Source organism: Cnephaeus nilssonii, assembly GCF_951640355.1.
Source record: "Cnephaeus nilssonii genome assembly, chromosome: 17".
In the NCBI taxonomy this organism is placed as follows: domain Eukaryota; kingdom Metazoa; phylum Chordata; class Mammalia; order Chiroptera; family Vespertilionidae; genus Cnephaeus; species Cnephaeus nilssonii.
In genome coordinates this window covers 44,969,348-44,989,699 of record NC_137088.1, presented here as the reverse complement: position 1 = coordinate 44,989,699, position 20,352 = coordinate 44,969,348, and the positions used below count along the sequence as shown (strand labels likewise).

Below are 20,352 nucleotides of genomic sequence, written 5' to 3'. Positions count from 1 at the left end.
AATTATTAAAGGCAGAAATAAAAACCTGCTAAATCATTGTGAACTCCTTTTTGAAAAACCTTTAGTGGCTTTTCAGTACCTATGAATAATGACAAAGGTACACCTTGATAGTCTTCTTACCTCAACTAAATCAGACCTCTTTTCTGACATTCCATTCTTATCTTCTTGATGAATAGCATTTTTATTGTTAATTACTTTTAATATAATTTATAAGTAAGTAACATATTCCTGTGGTTCAAAACTGAAACACTATTTTGAATTAGATGAATATATGAATACAGTGAAAAGGGTACCTCCAGTCTTCATCTCTGACTTATTCAACATCCTTCCCCTTAGGCAATTAATGTCATCTGCTCCTTTTATGCACATATAAATATGCATACATGTAACTTTTCCATTTATTTTTATTTATTTATTTATTTATTTATTTATGAGGACATGCCTAAAGAGAAGAAGGGAGAAAGAGAGAGAAACATCAATGTGAGAGAGAAACATCTATCAGTTGCTTTTCCATATACATCCCAACCTGGGATAGAACCCACAGCCCAGGTATGTGCCCTGACTGGGAATTGAACTGGAAACCTTTGGGTGTACGGGACGATGCTCAACCAACTGAGCCATTCTAGCTGGGCTCCACTTATTTTTAATACAAATGGTAGCATTCACTGTTTTACATATTTTTATTTCCCGAATCAGTTCATTAAAAACTTTCTCATTCTTCTTTACAATGCATGGCATTCCATTATATGAATATACCATAATTTCTTTAACCACTTCCTATTGTCAATCTTTACAATATTTACATATTACCTACTATATAAATGCTGCAGTGAACAACCTTATTCAAAAGTTATTTGTGCCCAGACAGTGTGGCTCAGTGGTTGAGCATTGACCTTTGAGCCAGGAGGTCAGGGTTCGATTCCTGGTCAGGGCACATGCTGGGTTACAGGCTTGTTCCCCAATAGGGGACGTGCAGGAGGCAGTCGATCGATGATTCTCTCTCATCATTGATGTTTCTATCTCTCTCTCCCTTTCCCTTCCTCCCTGAAATCAATTATATATATATATATATTTTTTTTTTTTTAAGTTATTTCTCACATTTGTAACTCCCTCTCAGAATAAAGTCATGGGAATAAAATTGCTGGGTAAGTGGATTTGCCCACTTGTAATTTTGTAGATATTGCCAAATAGCCCTCCATGAATGTTAAACCAGATTACTCTTCCACAGCAGTGGATGAAAATGTCCATTTATCTATACTTTTGCCCACACAATATGTTTCCAAACTTTTGACAAGCTATGGAGAGGGACTGAGGAATTTGGAGGCTGATCAAGGAAAAAGATATGACCATGAGGTGGCAGTAGCCCACATGAACTTCATTGGATGATGCTTTGACAGATTTGCATGTTAGGGAGGGAGAAGTCTCTCACAGCAGGAGTCTGTCAAAAGGCTGGAGTAGTGGATTGGGTTGGGAAGATGTCACTACTCTAAGGGGAGAGACGGGGAGTCAAGGAAACTCCCAAGGGAGAGGGGCTCATGTGGTATCTAGGTGATGTTGCCTAGCAGCACTGATGGGTGGGAGTCTCAGTATCAGAACTCTAAAAGCAGTTGGACTCTTAATGTCCTGGAGCTTATTTATCTACCAGAGGTCTGGTGCACAGATTCATGCACCTGTGGGGTCCCTCAGCCTTGCCTGCACCCTCTCACAATCCTGGACCCCTCGGGGGATGTCAGATGCCAGATTCGGACTGATCCCTTTAGGCAACCGGCAGTCCAACATCCCCTCAAAGCAGCAGGTTGGCTGAGGAGGAGCTGCTCATCCCATTCCCGCTGCACCTGCTGCCGCTAAGTAGTGCTGCCACAGAGGCAGGAGAGGCTCCTGCCACCACAGCTGCGCTCACTAGCCATGAGCCTGGCTTCTGGCTGAGCGGTGCTCCTGCTGTGGGAGCACACTGATCACAGGGGTCAGCTCCTGCTTTGAGCGTCTGCACCCTCGTTGTCAGTGCATGTCATAGTGATCGGTCGACCAGTCATAATCATCACTTAGGTTTGTGTATATATATATATATATATATATATATATATATATATATATATATCCTCTCTAATAAAATGGCAATATGCAAATTAACCATCACTCCGCTACACAAGCCACGCCCACCAGCCAAGCCACGCCCACCAGCCAATCAGGGCAAGTATGCAAATTAACCCCAATCCAAGATGGCTACAGCCACAGTGAGCAAGGTTTCCCAGGTAACAGAGCAAGGCAAGCTTTCCATAGCCATTGCAGGCCTAAGCCTCCACTCAAGCTACAAAGTTTCAATTATAAAAGGTAAACAAATTCAAACAAATGGCGGCAGAATGGAGCTTGAGAGAGCAGGCCAGGGTTGCCGGCGGCAACAGGGGAAGCAAAGCTTTCCGCACACCCTGGCCGGGCTCACCTGCTTAAGGCTACAAAGTTTCAATTGTAGAAGGTGAATTAACTGCCACAGAGATGGCTGCCTCCCCGGAGGGAGCAGCAGGCTTGGCTCCACTCCAGGCTACAAAGTTTCAATTGTAGAAGGAAAATAAATTCCAGATACCAGGGCCTCCCCTTGGGTTGCCAGGGGGCGTGGCCGGCCTGCAAACCACCACAGGCCCCTCGCTCAGGCCGCTCCACGCCCCAAGGGAACCCCACCCTGATCCGGGACACCCTTCAGGGCAAACCAGCTGGCCCCCACCCCTGTACCAGGCCTCTATCCTATCTAATAAAAGAGAAATGTGCAGATTGATCATCACTGCAACACACAATATAGCTGCCCCCATGTGGTCAAAGATCCTGCCCCCATGTGGACACAAGATGGCCACCACAAGATGGCCAGCAGGAGAGGGCAGTTGGGAGGCACCCGGCCTGCAAGGGAGGGCAGTTGAGAGGGACCAGGCTTGCAAGGGAGGGCAGTTGGAGGTGATAAACCCTGCAGGAGAGGGCAGTTAGGGGTGACCAGGCTGGCAGAGGAGGGAAGTTGGGGGCAAACAGGCTGGCAGGGGAGCAGTTAAGCATCAACCAGGCTGGCAGCGGAGTGGTTAGGGGTGATCAGGCTGGCAGGCAGAAGCGGTTAGGGGCAATCAGGAAGGCAGGCAGGCAAGCAGTTGGGAGCCAGCAGTCCTGGATTGTGAGAGGGATGTCCGACTGCCCGTTTAGGCCCGATCCCGATATACACACACACACACACACACACACACATACACACACACATACACACACATACATACATACATACATACATACATACATACTAGAGGCCTGGTGCATGAAATTCGTGCACTGGGTGGGGGGGTGTCCCTCAGCCCAGCCTGCACCCTCTCCATCTGGGACCCCTTGGGGGATGTCCTGTGGGATCAGGCTTAAACTGGCAGTCGGACATTCCTCTCACAATCTGGGACTGCTGGCTCCTAACCGCTTGCCTGCCTGCCTGAGTGCCCCTAACTGCTTCTGCCTGCCAGTCTGATCACCCTCTAACCACTCCCCTGCTGGCCTGGTCATCCCTAACTGCCCTCCCCTGCAGGCCTGGTCCCCCCAACTGCCCTCCCCTACAGGTCACCCCCCAACTGATTTCCCCCACTGGCCTGTTTGCCCCAAACTGCCCTCCCTTGCTGGCCATCTTGTGAGATATGGGGGCGGCCATCTTGTGACCACATGGGCGTGGCCATCTTGTGACCACATGGGGGTGGCTATCTTGTGTTAGGGCGTGATGGTCAATTTACATATTACCTCTTTATTATATAGGCTAGATGATTAGTAGATGTTCAGTGCAAAGCCCAATATGTAGGTAGGCTCTAAATGGCTAAAAATATGATTATTTGGGCTAAAACAACTGAATACATAAAAATTTGAGTTTGGTGCTAGTGAGCTTTTTAGCTAACAGGTTTCAGCTTGCCCTGAAGAAACAAACAATCTAGGCGTGAATACACGGAGGCTATTTTTGTCCCATTTATATAACAATCTGATCAATGGAAATGGTATCTAAGTATAGTTAAAATTTGTATTTTATGAGTATAGGGTATAGACTAAGCTGCTGTAGCAGAGACCAAAAATACAGCAGCTTAAATAAAATAGAAATTAATTTCTCTCTCTCCAAACAGCCCAGAGCAAATGCTTGAGGGCTGGCAGGCCAGCTCTGGTCTTGAGATCATCCAGAGATTCAAGCTCCTTCTCTCATTCTAGAGAAGCCCCATACAGTGTGGTCCTCATCAGCAAGATGAAGCTGGCTCATGAACACCACATCTGTTGAAGAGAGAGCTTCCATATGAAAATATGATCTGGAAGCTCCACTCATAATTTCTACTTGTATTTGTCTGGCCAAAAATTAATACATGACCACATCTAGCTGGAACAAAAAGGTTGGGAAAACTTGAGGTTCTATTGCCAAAAGGAGACAAAGAAGGGGGACAATTTGTGGTCTCTTATACTGAATGAGGTTGAACATCTCTTCATGTATTTAAAATCAATTTCTATTTCATTTTCTGTGAACTGTTCATGTTCTTTGCCCATTTTTCTTTTGGATTGTTAGTCTTGGTCCATCAATTTATAGACACTTTTTATGCATTAGATACATTATGCATTGTCTGTGATATGCTGTGTGCTTTTCTTGGCCATTAAACTCATATCTTACTCTTTGTTGGTTTTCGATAATAAAGTTGTTATGTGAAATAAAATTATTCTAAAGATCATATCTTTTCTTTCTTTAACAGATAACTCCAGCTATAACAAATTATGTAACTGACAAACTAGGGAAAAAGTTTGTAGAGCCTCCACCATTTGATTTGACAAAGAGTTACTTGGATTCAAATTGCACTATTCCCTTAATTTTTGTGCTATCTCCTGGAGCAGATCCCATGGCCAGTAAGTGTATATGCTGTCAACTTTAAAGAAATTATAAATAAATCATCATACTTAATGTCCACTTTTATATGACTGTAAGTCAGTTAGTAAATCCGGTACTTGTAAGGAAAGGTAATTAGAAGTTTCCAATTAAATACCTATAACTGAAATATAAGCCATATTTTATAATGTTAGAGTAAGCAGTGAAACCATTTTTTTTGTGTGTGCCCACTTAGGCCTGCTGAAATTTGCAAATGATAAAGCTATGTCTGGAAATAAATTTCAAGCTATTTCACTGGGACAGGGACAAGGACCAATTGCAACAAAAATGATTAAAGCAGCAATTGAAGAAGGAACTTGGGTTTGCCTACAGAATTGTCACCTTGCTGTCTCCTGGATGCCCATGTTGGAAAAAATATGTGAAGATTTTTCCCCTGATGTCTGTAACTCATCCTTTAGGCTTTGGCTCACAAGTTATCCATCTCCAAAAGTATGTTTATTTCCTATGGAGTTCAGTACACTTATTTAATTATCTGTTACATGTGTATCTTAATCACGCTTTAAATGCTTAACTTTAAGAGGTTTAAAAAACACATTTCTGGAGTCTCTTTTATTCCCATTTTTAATTCACTGGTGCATGCATTTTTAGGACTGAAGCTAGTTATCGTGAGTAATGCTCTCTGTTTTATTTTGTCTTAGTTCCCAGTAACAATTCTACAGAACGGAGTGAAAATGACTAATGAACCTCCTACGGGTCTTCGACTAAATCTCCTCCAATCATATCTCACTGATCCAGTTTCTGATAATCATTTTTTTCATGGATGCCATGGAAAGGAGTTGGTAATATTCAGCTTCTGAAACTTTTAAAATATGTTTTATAGTGATAAAATATAGAAATATTTTATTTAAGAATATTAAACATTAGGCATTTTCTAAGACAAAAATTTTACCTATCATGTTCATTTTTTCCCAATAGTTTGTTTGTGTTCTGTTTTCCAAGTAATAGACAGTCAGATAAATATTGTTGAATAAATGAATATATCTTAGTTTGTAAACCAAAGCCCAATAGTGTATTTGATTAAGACCCAAGAATAGCTTGTTACGATCATTTATCATCAGATCATTTATTCATTCAACAAATACCGTATTTTCCGGTGTATAAGACAACTTTTTAAACCCAGGAAAATCTTCTCAAAAGTTGGGGGTCTTATACGCCAGAAAATACAGTACTCAGCTCCAGCACTGGGACAGCTGCTTGCAGGGGATACAGGTACCGTATTTTCTGGCATATAAGACCCCCGACTTTTGAGAAGATTTTCCTGGGTTAAAAAGTCTTATACGCCAGAAAATACGGTATGTGTGTTAGGTACTGTCCTAGGTACTAGATATAAAACAATGAGAATAAAATAGGCAACCCCAAAAAAATCTGCCTTCATGGAACTTAAATTTTAGCAATACTGTTTTGATGTATTAATAATGCTTTTCAATGTATCCATGTAGAACAGTTTTGCAAATGGTATTGGGTACTCGTGGAGTCCCAATAAATAGTACTCTTTTTCCATGCCCAAATTCTTACCAATTAAGAAACAGGGAAAAGTATAAGTGCATGGGAACCAAATTATAACCTTAATTATTGATGTAGACCAAGTTGGAAGATGTAGTTTGTCTGTGAACAAATGGGCTTCATATTACTGAACCCAGAATTAGCAGACTTATCTACCCAGAGGAACAGAAAAATTCCTTCCTGAAGAAAGTTCGCTTCTAAGAAAGAAAAGGGAGAAGCTGAGCAAAGCATATCTGGTTAACTTTTTCAAAATTTACTGATCAGATAAGTCATTCCCCTCTCCTGAATGAGTACAAGGAAGGAGAAAATTCAGGCGTGTTACATTAATTGAACTTTCTCCACATGGCAGAAGACATCAGTACAAGGGGGAAATCCCCTGCCCTCACCTCCAATACATGCATGCTATATATCAGATTTGCTTATTGGAGTGAGAAAAATAAGGATATTGAAGGTAAAGCGTTGAATTTGGATGCAAACTAGTTTGTTTCTGCTTATTGGTACTTTCTGTGTGCCCTAGTTCTGAATGATGATTTTGTTTGTAACTCTGGAAGGAAAAGAGAATACTTGGTAGTTTTAGCTATGAAAAGAATGGAGAAGGTGTGGTGTCTGATTCCCACTCAGGGTCTGAGCTTTTGCAATTAGAGGAGAGAGCCAGAAGCAGAGAAGGGAAATTTTTAAAGATTCCAAACACAAGTAGAACTGCTTTGAAGCTTAGATGACCCAAATAAAGAATGGTACTGAGTTGGAAAAGCAGCACTCTCCTATATTACATCATTGGGCACCCCAAGTTTTGAGATTAGTACAACATCCAAAGATAGCACCCTAGCCATGTATAATCATTTTTATTCACCAAGCAACTGTTCTGGTAGTGAAAACAAATGGGAGCTAGGGTAAGAGAAGAAAAAGATTGTGGTTGCCCTGTGACCATTGGTTTTCAATGTGCATCACATTCATCTGGCAGGGCCCCACTGCCAGATTTTCTGACTCAGTTGGTTTGGGGTAGAGCTTAAAAAATGCATCTCTAGGTAATGCTGATATTGATGGTCCTGGAAGCACACTTTGAGAACCATTGCCCTAGGGCAGTGATGGCGAACCTATGACACGCGTGGCAGCACTGACACGCATAGCCATTTCTGATGACGTGCAGCTGCTGAGGCGGCTGCATGCCGAGGATGAAACATTTGCTGCTCCTGAGGATGAAACATTTGCGAAATAATGTTTTTTCCTCAAAGTGACACACTACCCAAGTTATGCTCAGTTTTTTGGCGAAGTTTGACACACCAAGCTCAAAAGGTTGCCCAACACTGCCCTAGGGTTTCTGTAGCTGACTGGGGTTTTTTTTTATAGGCACATATGAAACTCCTTTGGAGGCTCCCAGAAATAACTGGGATGCCATTTGATAAGACTAATTTATGACCATTGGGCTAGCAATAATTTGAACTATCATCATTTGGCTATTAAAAGTAAATATGATCTTTATAATCACAGTTAAATTGACATCTTGGGCATTTAAATTATCTGGTAATGATAACATATTAGTTATTTGTCAGTTTATATATCTGTCTCCTATATTCAGCTGTGTGCCCCTTAAGGGTAAGGATACATTTCTGTATTTCAATCCATTTATCAATTCATCCATCCAATAAATATTTCTTGAATACTTTAGGTGTAAGGCACTCTTCTAGGAACTGGTAATCCTATCTAATAAAGAGGGGATATGCTAATTGACCCTCACACCATCTCAAAGATGGTGGCGCCCACAGCCAATAAGGAGGGAATATGCTAACTGACTGTCATGTCCTCAAAGATGGTGGCGCCCACAGCCAATAAGGAGGAATATGCTAATTTACTGCCATGCCCTCAAAGATGGCTGCGCCCACAGCCACAAGATGGTGGTGCCCAGTCCCCTCAGCCCTGCCAGGGGGGAAGGTGTGCAGCCTGGGGGCGGGCCTGGCCTTGCCGCGCCTGCCTACGGAGTTCCCCAGCCCCCTTAGCCCTCCAGCTGCCCAGGGCTGACCCAGGCTCAGGTAACCAGGGCTTGCCAAGGCTTGTGCTGCTGGCAGTGGCAGCAGCAGAGGTGTGATGGGGGTGTTGCCTTCCCCTGATTGCCGGGTCACCTCCCGCCCCTGAGGGCTCCCAGACTGTGAGAGGGAGCAGGTCAGGCTGAGGGACACCCCCCTCTCCAGTGCATGAATTTTCTTGCACCGGGCCTCTAGTGAACACATAAACATATCAAAATCTCTGTCTTCATGGAGCTTACATCCTAGTCAAGGGAAATATATGCAAGGCAAGCTTAACCATAATCCCCATAAACCTCAGGACTTAATAAAGTTACAGATGTCAGTGGCCCTCTTGTGGAGATTCTGATTAACTAAGCCCAAAGTGGAACTCAGGAGCTGGTACAAATAAACAAATAATAAAGGAAATTCAGATGTTAACTAGTTTGGAAACCATTGTCATGGTTGTATTATGAATTATGGGAGGACAAAGAAAGGAGGGGGAAAAGGAAACAAATATTTATTGAACACCAGCAGGAATATACAAGCCTCGTAACTCTATAATATATATATTATCATCACAACCTTGTTTTTTAAATGAGGAAACGCAAGCAAATCAAATAAAGTGTCTAAGTCATATAGCTCACAAGTGTTAGAGGTGGAAGTTGGTACCCAGATCACTCTGTCTCTTCCCACTTCTGTGTGATTGAGGATAACTTCTTGGAGGAAGTGACATTTGAAGTAGGCACAGAAAGTATGCCTCAAGGCACAGAATTATGAAAAAGCTGTTGAAAGACAAGTAGCTTATTTTGGCTTGACTGATGGGAGATAAGAGTGGGAAAGAATATAGGAATAAGACTGTGAAAATCTTTATATGCATTGCTAAGGAATTTGGATGAGTCAACACAGACCAGCACCACATCATAGAAAACAAGCCAAAAGGCAGATGCCACTGATGCTGGGTTGATGATATCATCCTTAGGTAGATTATGATATTAGCCTGCTGCCACCTTGGGTTTATTCACAAAATGTACCCTGGAAAATGTAATTTAGAGATCAGTTGGAAAAAAACACATATGGGGTGTAGGGAAATGCTGCCTTCAGAAAAGGATTATATATATATTTAAGAGTGTTTTTAGAATATTCTTGAAATATGGACTGTGTAGCATACTTGAAATTGACACCTCAAGAAACCCATTATGTGAAAATATGTGGAGAATACACCTAAATTAGTTGATTGCTCTCATTGACAAAAGGTTTTCCCCTATTAAATGTATCACCACAGCATTCATCTAGTATATGTAAAATAAGCTTTGGTTTATATACAACATTTCAAGAATACAGCTATTCAGTTAAGCCAGTGGTCGGCAAACTGCGCCTCGCGAGCCACATGCGGCTCTTTGGCCCCTTGAATTTTTAGCAAAGGCCAGTTTAGGAGTACCCTAATTAAGTTAATAACAATGTACCTACCTATATAGTTTAACTTTAAAAAATTTGGCTCTCAAAAGAAATTTCAATCATTGTACTGTTGATATTTGGCTCTGTTGACTAATGAGTTTGCCGACCACCGAGTTAAGCCATGTTATACTTTCATTTTAATATTACAGAAACAATTTCTACTATCATATCACATGAAAGTAGCTGGATGGATTTTTATGGCATTTGTAGCTAAGTTTGAGATGGCCTAACTTGAAATACGGACTGTGTAGCATACTTGAAATTTACTTGCGGGGATCTCAAAGGGATGGGAGGTCATCCTCCAGAGTTCTATCACAGGCTTAGTGAGAGGCCCATGTGACATGTATGTGAAGTTACCATGGAGAAAGTAAATAAACATATGTTTTCCAAAAATGATCTCCAAATGGAAAGTCACAAAATCAGAAACTATATATTGGTATTTATTCATAACACTAGAGGCCCAGTGCACGAAATTTGTGCATGGTAGGGTCCCTAGAGGCTGGTGGTAGCTGGCCAGGTACTCCCTTCCTTCCAATGGCCGGCACTGCCCCCTGGTCGAACTTCCAGAAGAACTCCCAGTATAGGGGACAATTTGCATACTATGCTTTTATTATATAGGATAATAATTACATATTCTCCTGCACTTGTAATCTCAAGCATATGCCAATTAGTCTATAGGATAACAGTTAAGTACTGAAGTTATAAATACCTATGAACAATACCAAGGTATTATTAGCCAATACTTTGGTAAATGGTAGAATCATTACATTTTAATGAACTTTAATATTATTGCAGTTTGTCTAGCTTTGGAGGTATTAAGTCATAAAATTAATATTTTTTAAGTACAAGTTTTTAGCAATATATGATCACAGGATCTTAAAATGAAAAAGATCACTGACTCCCCTTGTTTAACTGAAGGAAATCTGATCAGAATATTTTTTCTTGTTGTATAATTTTTATATTAAAGGCATGGGAGAAGTTGCTGTTTGGAGTTTGTTTTTTTCATGCCCTCGTACAAGAGAGAAAGAAATTTGGTCCTCTTGGTTGGAACATTCCATATGGATTTAATGAATCCGACTTACGCATCAGTATTCGACAACTGCAGGTAAAATTAGAAAGGAACTAACACTAATGGAGGATAACTGTGTATCAGGCCCTTTGCTTAGAAAAACTTAATTCTTCCAACATCACTACTGGGTGGGTAGATAGCAATAATAATTACAACTATGGTTTATGAAGCACTATCTCCATCTGGATTTTTCTTCTGCTACAAATAATGGAAAACCCAATTCAAACTGGCTTAAACCATAATGAAACTTATATCACATTTAAAAAAGTGCAGAGGAAGGACAGGCTGTGGAAGTTGGTTGATTCAGCAAAAGTGTTGTCATCAAGGACCCTGTCTTTTTGCAGTGCCCTCCTCAGTGTTGGCTTTATACAGGCCCTCACTATCCTCTACTCTTCTCCACTCAGTGAAATCTACAATTTTGCTGTATCAGTCAACAGAAACAGACTGTCTAATTTAAGTAGAAAGGAATTTATTGAAAGAATATTGGGCAGGTCACAGAACCACCAAGATGGCTGGAGAACCAAGGCATCCAGAGTCATATTCAGAGTCACATCATATCTGGTAGGAGTAGAGCCTCTAGTTTTCTTGAATATTAGACACTGCAGCTCACATACCTGCCCCACACACTCTTGTCTGCTGCAGGCCCTTTGATATCATTAAAAAAACCTATTCTTTGCTAGTCTTACTTCTTTGCTTAAAACCCTAGTTCAGTCTAGGATGGATGCATCTGAGGAGCCAAGCCCAGGTCAGAGGCCTAGGCGTTAGCTGTAAGGGAGGCTAGGACTCACAGTGTGAGACATTCAGAAGGTCGGCAGTCTCCCTCCAAATAAATAAATAAATAAATATACACTGTAAGTTCCTACTAACTCAGACTTTGAACGAGGCACATTACTTATGTTCTAATTCTCACAGCAACCCTGTAAAGTTGGTACAGTTCCTATATTTAAGAAAACTGAAGCTAGGAAGTGAACTTGCCCAATTAAAACACAGAATATTAGTATTTTTCTGTTTTTTTAGCTGTGGTCAGGGCCTTTATGACATGTGGCCTCCAAAAGGTCACCCAAGATAACCCATAGTGATTCTTTCAACCCCACTTCTGTGTGTAGATAGATAGATAGATATTTAATGTCATCTTAAAATAGAAATGAAGTGAAAGACTTTGTTTTTCTTGTTTTATGTTTCATTTGTTTCAGTTATTTATAAATGAATATGACACAATTCCATTTGAAGCTATCTCTTACCTGACTGGGGAGTGTAACTATGGAGGAAGAGTGACAGATGATTGGGACAGACGTCTCCTCTTAACCATGCTGGCTGACTTTTATAATACACACATAATTGAAAACCCTCATTATAAATTTTCTCCCAGTGGAAACTATTTTGCACCTCCCAAAGGCACCTATAATGATTACATTGAATTCATTAAGGTAACTGATATCACTGAAAATAGGGTTAGATTTTAGTGTGATTTTCCTAAAAAGCAATTGAACAATTCCAAGGTAATGTATAGGGTTAGATAAATATTATTATTTCAATCAATTTTCAGTATCTTTTGTTTCTAATAATTATTGAAAATTAGAAAAGTTTGATTTCATTGTTGTTGGTTGATTTTTAATCCTTTTTGGTTTGCACGTCTCTACCTTATGAATTAATGTATCCAGTGATAATGTGATGCTTGCTTAATCTATTCTGGTAGAAACTTCCATTTACTCAACACCCTGAGGTATTTGGATTACATGAAAATGTTGATATCTCCAAAGATCTTCAACAAACAAAAGTCCTCTTTGAGTCCTTGCTTCTCACCCAGGGAGGCTCCAAACAGACAGGATCCTCAGGAAGTACTGACCAGATTCTACTTGAAATTAGCAGAGATATTCTCCAAAAGGTAATTTTTGTTTAAAATATGTTGCTTATAATATAATATAAATCAAAATGGTACTGAAATGGCAATCTGAAAACTCCATTTAAGAGCATTATGACCTTGTGTGAGATATTTTACCTTTCTGAGCATTAGTTTCCAGATCTGTAAAGTGGTGACAAGAAGTATGGGACAGACTAGTGAATCTCAGAGTGACAGAGGGGGTGGGTGGGGAGGGATTAAACTGGGAATTTATATGCATATATGCATAGCCCATGGACACAGACAATAGTGTGGTGAAGGCCAGGAGGAGCGGGTGCAGGGTAGAGAGGGTTAATAGGGGGTGGGGGAAAGATCTTTGTAATACTTTCAACAATAAAGATAAATTTAAAAAATAAATAAAGAAGTCTGGGTTGCATAGCAGCAAAGCCCCATCTGGCTTGCTTCTGCTCCTGACTCACTGCTGTTCACTCTGGCCCAAGAGCAAGTGGGTCTGGAAAGTGCTCTGCAGCCAAGGCTTTTAAAGATGCAAGATGCTGTCCTGACCGGTTTGGCTCAGTGGATAGAGCGACAGCCTGTGGACTCAAGAGTCCCAGGTTTGATTCTGATCAAGGGCATGTACCTTGGTTGCGGGCACCTCCCCAGTAGGGAGTGTGCAGGAGGCAGCTGATAGATGTTTCTAACTCTCTATCCCTCTCCCTTCCTATCTGTAAAAAAATCAGTAAAATATTTTTTCAAAAAAAGATGCAGGATGCCCTAACCGTTTTTGGCTCAGTGGATAGAGTGTCAGCCTGCGGACTCAAGGGTCCCAGGCTTGATTCCGGTCATGTACCTTGCTTGTAGGCACATACCCAGTAGGCCTACTGATCAATGTTTTTAACTCTCTATCCCTCTCCCTTCCTCTCTGTAAAAAAATCAATAAAATATATTTTTGAAAAATAAAGATTCAGGAAAGACACCCATACAACCAGAGATGGCGATTCACTTAATTAGAATTACTCTAACCAGACACAACGTAAAATCTTTGGAGAAGGTGCATGCTAACTTGATCAGAGGAGCAAAGGAAAAGAATCTCAAAGTGAAAGGACTATTTCAGATGCCGGCCCAGGCTCTCAGAATCACTACAAGAAAAACTGTCTGTGAGGAGGGATCAGTTTCAGATGAAGATCCACAAGCGACTCATTGACTTGCACAATCCTTGATTGCTTTCATCAGTATTGAGTCAGGAGTCCAGGTTTAAGTCACCACTGTAGATAATTAAATCAACATCACACCCACCCACCCACCCCTTTTTTTTGTTGTTAATCTTCACCCAAGTATATTTTTCCATTGATTTTTAGAGAGAGTGGAAGGGAGGGGTAGAGACCGAGAGAGGGGAACATCAATATGAGAGAGACACATCAATTGGTTGCCTCCCCCACGCACCCCGACTAAGACTAGGGATTGAGCCTGCAACCAAGGTACACGTACCCTTGACCTAAATCCAACTGGGGACCCTTCAATTCCAGGCTGACTCTTTATCCACTGAGCCAAAGCACCTAGGGCTTAAATCAACCTTTTTAATAAATTGACTATCAGTTGTTATAAATAAATGAATGAATGAATGAATGAATGAATGAATAAGTAAATAAATAAATAAAGTACTTTGCATAACACCTTGCACATGGTAAGTTCTTAGTAACTATAGCTGTGGATGAGCTAATGAACATATATGGTTTATTGTCATTTCTAAGCAAAGATAATGGACCTACTTTTAAGAAATATGTTTTTATTGATTTCAGAGAGAGGAAGGGAGAGGGAGATAGAAACATCAATGAGAGACAAACAGGTTTTTTAAAATATATATGTTTTATTGATTTAAGAGAGGAAGGGAAAGGGAGATAGATAGAAATATCGGTGATGAGAGAGAATCATCAATCAGCTGCCTCCTGCACACCCACTACTGAAAATCAAGCCTGCTACCTGGGCATGTGCCCTGACCAAGAATTGAAACAGTAACCTCCTGGTGCATGGGACAACCCTCAATCAACTGAGCTGCACTAGCCAGAGCAATTTTAATGGACCTACTTTTAAAAAATGGAGGAAATGGTCTGAACTTACTGGATCAAGGAGTGAATAGTTTTTAGGCTACCTTAGGAAGTGAGGAGGCACAGAATTAGCTGCTAGCACTCTTTTTCTTTTTTCCATAATACAACCCACTGTTCTTAGTTAGCCCTCTCACCTTTGTTTCTATCTTAAATTCAATTAAGAAGTAATGTAACTTTAAAAAACATCATGGTCCCAAAGCACAGATCTTCACAATTCTTCTCTTGGGCAAATACTGTAATTATCGCCACAGTGTTAGGCACTCTGACATAGCAGAACCTGACCCATAGTCCATCTGCCTTGAAAGCCCATGGGCAGCACCACTCCTCAACTCTCACAGTTGGTAGCCTTGTCTGACATCACTCCTTAGGAGCCTACTCACCTGGCTGCTGCCACTGGAGAAGAGAGTGGAGCAGCAATGCCTGTGACCCCTGAGTTAAAGCAAACCAGCCTCCTCCCACCCCTACCCCTGGAATGCTGCTTCTGTTGTTTGCCTTTCCTTACCCCTGACCCCTTACCATTTCTGTGGTTTACCTCTGTGGGGGAAGGTTCTCACCCTTGCAGAATGGTGACACTTACAAAATCCCTAACAGGAAGTTACCTGGCACTGGAATCTGGGATTTATATGGGGTAGAGGTACTAAGCCAAAGGGTCCTTGAGTGACACCATCTAGCGTGACTTATAATTCTTTAGCAACACCCAGGGACCATCACCTGGAGAAACTCTGGGCAGCTCAACTTTTTTTAGTTTGATACTTCCCTGATTAGGAAACTTTTTTGTCCCTTAAGGAGTATGAATTCCAATGTCTTGCAGCTTGATCATCAATCCCAAAGTCCCCTTCATCACTTCTCAAGCATCCCTGAGGTGCCTCATAGAAATCAGACACTTGATGGCCTTATCTTCCCTATGCCCTGGAACCCTGCTACATTCACACATTATTTATTTGATAGTATAAACTAAGCTATTTGAAGCCAGTTGATAATTGATTGGAAATCAACATAAAACAATTATGAAATGGTACATCAGTTTTATCAATACGAATAAGATTCAATTTACAAAAGGAAATTATACCACTTTTCAGAAATGTTTATCTTCTGCAAAGTGCTATGTCCTGCAGCATGGGCCTTGGGAGTTAAAGACCTGTGGGTTTAAACAGATCATTTTTTGGCTGTGTACCCTTGGGCATTTACTTATCCTCTCTTTACTTAAATGCCTCATCTGTAAATGGATATAATAATGGCCACCTAAGAGGAAATGGTAAGGATTAAATGAGATGATGTATGGAGCCCTAGCCAGTTTGGCTCAGTGGATAGAACATCAGCCCATGGACTGAAGGGTCCTGGGTTGGATTCTGGTCAAGGGCACATACCTCGGTTGCAGGCTCGATCCCTAGCTCTGGTCAGGGAGGATTAACAAAAAACAAAACAAAACAAAAAAAGAGATGATGTATAGAAAGCAGGTACATAATAACTGCTTAGTGCTAGCTATTAGTATTATCGCTGAATGAAACTATTCTAGAGTAATATGTGATCTTCAAAATCTATTCTCTTAGCTACCAAATGATTTTGACATTGAAGCAGCCCTATTGAAGTATCCTGTGAGCTATGAAGAGAGCATGAATACTGTGTTAGTACAAGAAATGGAAAGATTTAACAAGTAAGGATCTATATCCCCAGTGATCCATAAGGTGACCAACCAAAGTTGATAAAAGTTGGTATTGACTTAAAGCTTTAAGAAAAAAACTTGCCATTTCTTTATAATTTCCTCCTTTTTAAATTCATAATTTAACTGCATAACCTTTTGCCTCAGAAGTGAGGATATCTTTTGTGATGTAAAAATAATGATGAAAAAGAAATCTGGTTAAAAATATTCATTAATTAGAATTTCTTATCAATCCATTACTAGTCTATTCAGAAACTAAAGATGAAATGAGCATTAATATGGCCTGTGTGCAGTCACATCTTTTGACATTTTTCTTCCATTTAATATATATACACCGTGTTTTTCTTCCTGAGTACAATCTAGGTTGATTAGGTACCCCATACTAGCAAACAGATTACATATGCTTTGAGTTTTTAAATTGCATTTTCTACAATTCAGTCCAGGCTTAAGGAATGGAGATTGTTTTGGTCATGAATTTTCTAAGTGTTTCTGAGTTTATTTGGGTTTCCAGACTTGTTTTAAAATAAAATATTAATTAATTCAGTATTTTATAAGAGCATACATATAATAAGTATTCACAAGAACTTATCTATAACAATAAAATCATAATATACTAATTAGACTGGACGTCCTTCCGGACGAAGCTGGGGCTGCAAGGGCCGAGCCCCTTGCACGAATTTCATGCATCGGGCCTCTAGTATGTAATAACATATTATCCCTCACATCAGGTATATTTAGGCTTCTAGCCTAAAACTCTGACATCAGGTGTATTTTTAGTATTCTTAGCAGTTTGGGCCTGAGTGGAAGCAGAGTATTTAAAAGTGCATAAATGAATATAAACTTTATGTTTTGAGGCAGTTTCCCAAATTCAACCACTGTATAACACTTTTATGACTTTTTCCACATTTAAAAGTCACCCGTAACATTATTTAAGTAATCATTCTGCTTAAATTGGCCTGGTACTATGCAATAATACCTAAAAAACTAGTTGTATTATTTACTTTATTTAAACTATTTATTTTTAAAATGAAAAATGTTCATTGAAGTATAAGTTAAAATAACCTTACATTGCCAAGTAGAAATGACCATACTTTGGGAAACACCCTTATAAAGCTGTGAATGAGATTCCTGCTATTTCTTCTGAAAAGATTCCATGTTGTATTTATTTCACATATATGTTGATAACATAATTGCTTCCCTTGCAGTTTAATTAAAACTATACGTAGCACTCTACAGGACCTCGAGAAAGCTATTAAGGGTGTGGTTGTAATGGATTCTGCATTGGAAGCACTCTCCGGAAGTTTGCTTGTTGGAAAAGTTCCAGAAATATGGGCCCAACGATCATACCCAAGTCTTAAGCCCCTAGGAAGTTACATCACAGATTTTCTAGCCCGGTTGGACTTTTTACAGGTAAAAGATTATATATAAAGGGGAGACATTAGAAATTGGCTATGATCACTTGAGGTCTCTGAGTTGAATGGAATGTGATTAGTAGTTTCATGGTAATCTAACCAAAATATTAGAATATTGAAAATTACACATATTTCAAAGCATTGAGTAGAGAATTAAAATTTTGCTTTACTCAAACCCAAGTAATATGTGACATTTCTATTTTCAAAGATTCTGCTTTTGTGGTAAATCACCAAAAGAGCCCGAGGCTTGGATTTATCAATAATTGGGCATTGTCTCTTTTATTTATTTATTTATTTTTATTTATTTCAGAGAGGAAGGGAGAGGGAGAGATAGAAACATCAGTGATGAGAGAAAATCATTGATTGGCTGCCTCCTGCACAACCCCCACTGGGGATCGAGCCCACAATCTGGGCATGTGCCCTGACCGGGAATCGAACCCTGATCTCCTGGTTCATATGTCTATGTTCAACCACTGAGCCACGCCCGCCGGGCTGGGCATTGTCTTAAAATCAGTTGCTTCTATCTCATAAGACCAGGGAAAAGATGAATGCTTTGAAATCTCATTCTCCCCACCACCTCCCAACCTCACCCCCTACCAGCCCACCACCCAACCACCAACCCCTCCCAGCCAACTCTCGCTCCAAATACACACTTAAAAGGATGCTCAGGGCAGGAAAGCATGCATAGAGCAAGGCGCTATTTTTCCTCACTAACTCCTCAGCTCACTCCCATCTTATGGTTGAGATTTATGTATGGGTATTGGGTGGGGAAAGACCCAAAAATACTTTTTGTGAATTCACACAGTTATATGACCTTTCAGTGTTCAGTTGCCCTTTTATTATATAAAAACTTTATTTGTTTCACTGTAGAAGCTAATCATAAAATATCCAGTGCTTGTAAAGATTAAAGGGACAGGCTTTTTCAGACACCACTTTTCAATTTTTGTCAATCTTGTTGTGTTAATTTAAATTTCTTTGATTATTTATTCGTGAGCTTGTGCTTCTTTTGGTATGTGTGCTTGCCATTTGTATTTGTCTGTGAATTGCCTGTTCATCTCCTAGGCCATTTTTCTTTTGGACTACTTAGCAATTTTTAATTTATAGGAGCTTTTTATGTAGATTAATATTTAACAAACAAAAAAGTACAGAATAGTGGTTTTAAGTGTTTAAGCTCTAGAAGAGTTGTCACTTCCTAGCCTCAGTTTCTTTACCCATAAAATGGGCATTTTTATCTCATAGTGTAACAGTCTACAATATGTGGTAAGCATTCAATAAATGTGGACTATTCTTTTGTAAAATAAGAAACTGTTGAATTTTATCAAATGCCTTCTCAGCATTTTTTGCTGGTGATGTCACTTTTTATCTTCTTTAGCTCATTATTGCATTGAATTATATCACTACATTTCCAAATGTAAAACCATTCTTGTGTTTCTAGAAAAATTCCTCTTGGTCAGTGGTACCTTATTCTTTTAATGTTTTAATTGATTCCATTTGGATATTTTTAGGGCTTTTGATATACATTACCTATTTATACTCCAGAAAATTTATTCAGTTATATATATCCCCATCAATAGTGAATGAGTGACTATTTCTCAGTAATTAGTGTTCATTTTTATCTTTGCTAATTTGTTAAGTGAGCATGTGTAACCCTGGGAGATTCCTAGGCATGTCTTTTACTTCTTCCTATATGTACCAGTCTCTTTCTGTCCCTTATCAAAAGCATCTGACATAGTTAATTCCATCCTCCCCTTGCCACACTTTTACTTTTTTTTCATACCCTAGTTTATTTCCCAACTTTTATTGGAACTGCTTGCATTTCAGTATATACTGCTTTGTTCCTGAAGGGCCTGATGAGTCTTCAGCTTAGTCCCCTAGAGGGGTCCTGGCATGATGCCAGCTGGGACAGTCTCCAAGATAAATTCAATTTGTTGTTGTTACTGTAAGTTCACATCAAACTCTCTACTTTCTGAAATTTGCATTTCCCCTTCAAATCATCCCATTTGAATGAGTTAAAAAGGTCTCATTATTGAGCACTTTATCACCCTTTACCACAAATCTTCCCCTGAATGGATCTCCCCCATTGTTCCCTTACCCTTACAGAAGCTGCACCATTTTCCCATCACTTTCTTTCTCCTAGACTCTTGACTTCACTTCTTAATCGTTCTTAGAGTTAACAAATTAAGCAAATAAGTCATCTGGAGTTTCCTGTCCTTTTTTTCTCATTTCTCTCCCACCATTGACCCTATTTATCTTCCCCTTCTCCTTCCTGTATCTTTTTTTTAAGCTTTTTTTTTTTTCCACACTGGCTATCATTTCAGATTAAATCCAGGATCTGACAGTATCTGTGTGAAATTTAGCAAGATACTCATCTTTCTGGACCCAGTTTC

At 39.9% G+C, this 20,352-nt stretch overlaps 1 protein-coding gene across 1 annotated transcript in view; it reads left to right on the top strand.

Moving 5' to 3' along the window:
• DNAH12 (dynein axonemal heavy chain 12) overlaps positions 1-20,352 on the top strand; it is a gene marked incomplete at both ends in the record, with an annotated part of 220,130 nt that overhangs the window by 193,399 nt on the left and 6,379 nt on the right. Inside the window, 8 exons of the mRNA XM_079795396.1 lie at positions 4,731-4,881; positions 5,097-5,350; positions 5,560-5,700; positions 10,847-10,984; positions 12,142-12,375; positions 12,645-12,833; positions 16,444-16,547; positions 17,759-17,963. Of these exons, the coding sequence (XP_079651522.1) occupies positions 4,731-4,881; positions 5,097-5,350; positions 5,560-5,700; positions 10,847-10,984; positions 12,142-12,375; positions 12,645-12,833; positions 16,444-16,547; positions 17,759-17,963 (1,416 nt within the window). The remainder of the gene's footprint in view (positions 1-4,730; positions 4,882-5,096; positions 5,351-5,559; positions 5,701-10,846; positions 10,985-12,141; positions 12,376-12,644; positions 12,834-16,443; positions 16,548-17,758; positions 17,964-20,352) is intronic.